Below are 2,958 nucleotides of genomic sequence, written 5' to 3'. Positions count from 1 at the left end.
AACAAGGTTGAAATAAGATAACTGATTAGCAACAGTCTCACACTGTGAAGGAGGGAGAGAGGGTGGAAGAGAGGGAGGGAGGGAGGGAGGGAAAGGGGGGAGAGAGAGAGAATAAATGAGTGTCAGGGAGGATAGTGGGGGGACAGAGTTTTTTAGTTCTCCACTGCATTAGACTTTCTAGAACCTGCTCCTTTCATCAGTGACACAGGGACCCAGAATCAACCATAAGTAAATGTGAACTGAGGCTCCTTGTTTCCCTTATGTATCTTCACTGATAAATCAAATACATTATCCACTGAAAGACACTGCAGGCAAAACAAAACTAAAAAACTAAACTTGGCTAATAATTTGCTGTTTACTCAGAATTCAATCTGTGCATAATGGCCTTGTCTTTTCATAGGGATCTCTGGATGTCTGTATCAGTCGGGTTGCTGCTTCAGAATATAAGCTCATAGGGAACGTGGCCTCTTTGGGTTTCACCCGCCCCATAATTCACTTATTGCAGCCCTATATGCCTTGGGGTGTATAATAAATAGTTCTCCATGGGGAGGATCCTAGAGTTATAAATAGGCAGTTCAACAGGGGGTGGTCTTAACTGCTTTGCTGTATTATGAAGACTGCCAGCATCTGCTCAGCGGCAGCCTGCGAGGTTACAGTGTTCAGAGTTTGAGTAAGCCAAAAGATGTGAAGCCGGTCCCATGGCTCACTTGGCTTGGATCAGTCACATTGACAAACACTGAAGCACCTGGTTGCAATTCAAATACTCCTCCCAAGTGAATGGATTGTTGCCCGCAAGGTTTGGAGGAACTGTGGGTATTTGCCGCTCTAAGTAAGATTCTCTCAGATCCACTCGTGGACTTCAGGCAGAGGCTGGCTATAAATGGAGCTTGACTCACAGCTTCCCGATTGGAACAGAAGGTGACTTGGGCATAGATATAATAGAGTCCTTGTCTTTTAACAGCCAGCCGTTTCCCATTTTCGAGGGTTACCAAGTTGTTGCTCATGGTGTAATATCCTTTTTGGGCCCACTGTAGAACTGTAATGGAGAGGAGAAAAATTTGTGGTGAGATGAAGCATAGCATGATTCACATTCTAACAAAACATAGTTTAATGTTGACACTAATTTCATATATGAATGGAAGTTTGGGGCAATAGAGACTTTCAAGGACCCTTTCAGCCTTAAGTCTATGAAGGAGCTATGACTGACAAATTAGCATGGGCTTTATAGTCAAATGAAGATCGGTTCCAATCCAAGCTTTATTCAAGCACAGGCAAATCTATCTCTGAGTTTCAGTTTCTCATCTGCAACACTGGGCTAATATTACAGCACATTTTAGAGACTTGTGAAAATTAAATAAAGTAACAGAGCACAGTGAGTTTCCTTCTCCCTTTAGAGTTCTTAAAGCTGATTTGTCCTTGAACTTCAGAAAGTGTGAATGATTTCAAAATTACACATCATAAATTATGCATTCCAAAATATTCAAGCAAAATCCTTGCTAATATTAATATTTATTTATTCCTTTCCTTAAATTTTACAAAGTCAAAGAATTGCTGGTCTACCTAGCTCAGCCTCTGCACAGAGAAAAGGAAAGACCCCATTTCTTCCTACCTGATCAAGCTGTTGCAAACCTGACCTGCCTCCCACAGCAAGGACTAAAATTAGGCAAGGAAGTATGAAAATAAACCTGTCATTTCACTATGTGTTTTGATCTCCCATTGTAGTGGGCGCCACCAACTTGAAAGTACATGTATTCTTGTGGCTAAACCAGAGTACCCACCAACAGTGTGCCATTTTCTCGGCTGAGATGTTGAGTGGGTTCAAAGTAGTGTGTGCACCTGATTTCAAATCTCAGCTCCCACAGAGAGTTAGATTGCTGGGTGGGGGTTGGGGAGAAGTAAAAGTATTAATGCATTTGCTTCCTTGAGCTTTAAAAAAAATCCTACTTGGTGGTCTTAGGCCTATCAGGGTGCAAGATCCAACCTGTTAGGACTCATCCTTTAATATAAAAAAGGCACCTGAAATGTCTGATTTTTTGTCCCTCCAGACCACTTCAGAAATGGTACTTTATTATGATGTTTTCACTTTTGGACCAATTGAGAAAAAAAGGGCAGGTTCCCTATCTTTTCATCCACTAAGTTTATTTTTATAAGTCATAATCTAATTTTCAGCCTTGCTGTGGGATGTAGGTCAAGCCTGCAGCAGCATGAGCAAGTACGAACTAGAGGTTTGGGACTGGGGTAGGGGGAGGAATGTTACTTTTTTCTCACCTGGTCCCCTGGGAACCTACTGTGATGCAGACCATAAAATATACTAGGACCAATATCAATAATGGTCCTTTTAGCAGAATCTGAACATCATGAGATATATCCAAGGGAAAAGATTTATATACAAATGGGAAGCTATTTTTGAGGAGGTATCTCTGTTGCTGTTATCCAATCTGGATGAGAAGGTGTCATGTGGATGGCCACCCTGGATATGTCAATATAGTTGTGATATTCTCTTATCTGTAAGTGTATTTTCTAAGAAAGGGGTACTTGGAAGAATTATTAAATATTGTGGGAATACTGGTATTAATGAAGGACTTTATGTCACTCTTATGACATCTAAATTACAGTGAAGAAAGCTAAGTCATGTCACCTTACATTTGTATAACACTTGACAGTACAATGTTCTTCCACATTAGCTGATTTGATGCTCAGAGTCACTGTGTGAAGTGAGGCAGGAAATTGCTGTGTAGGTAAAGAGACTTGCCCAAGGTCACCCAGCAAGTGGTAGTCATGGTTCTTGAGCCTCAGTGTTCAAAACTCCTTATCCACTGCTCTTACTCCCATACCACGATTCACGATAACCATGTATAACCACTAAGAAATCAAAATTGCACCTTAGAAATGAGGCTGTCTCTCCTTTCCTTTCCTTTTCTCTCCTCTCCTCTCCTCTCCTCTCCTCTCCTCTCCTCT

At 41.3% G+C, this 2,958-nt stretch overlaps 1 protein-coding gene across 1 annotated transcript in view; it reads right to left on the bottom strand.

Moving 5' to 3' along the window:
* Positions 1-117: 117 nt before the first annotated feature.
* The window catches only part of CD40LG (CD40 ligand), a 14,005-nt gene continuing 11,164 nt past the window's right edge, over positions 118-2,958 (bottom strand). The window contains exon 5 of the mRNA XM_005865333.2: positions 118-1,036. Within this exon, the coding sequence (XP_005865395.1) occupies positions 660-1,036 (377 nt within the window). The 3' untranslated portion in view covers positions 118-659. The remainder of the gene's footprint in view (positions 1,037-2,958) is intronic.

Source organism: Myotis brandtii, unplaced genomic scaffold (assembly GCF_000412655.1).
Source record: "Myotis brandtii unplaced genomic scaffold, ASM41265v1 scaffold206, whole genome shotgun sequence".
Lineage (NCBI taxonomy): Eukaryota > Metazoa > Chordata > Mammalia > Chiroptera > Vespertilionidae > Myotis > Myotis brandtii.
The sequence above is the reverse complement of the archived record's forward strand: the minus strand, read 5'-3'. Positions and strand labels throughout refer to the sequence as shown.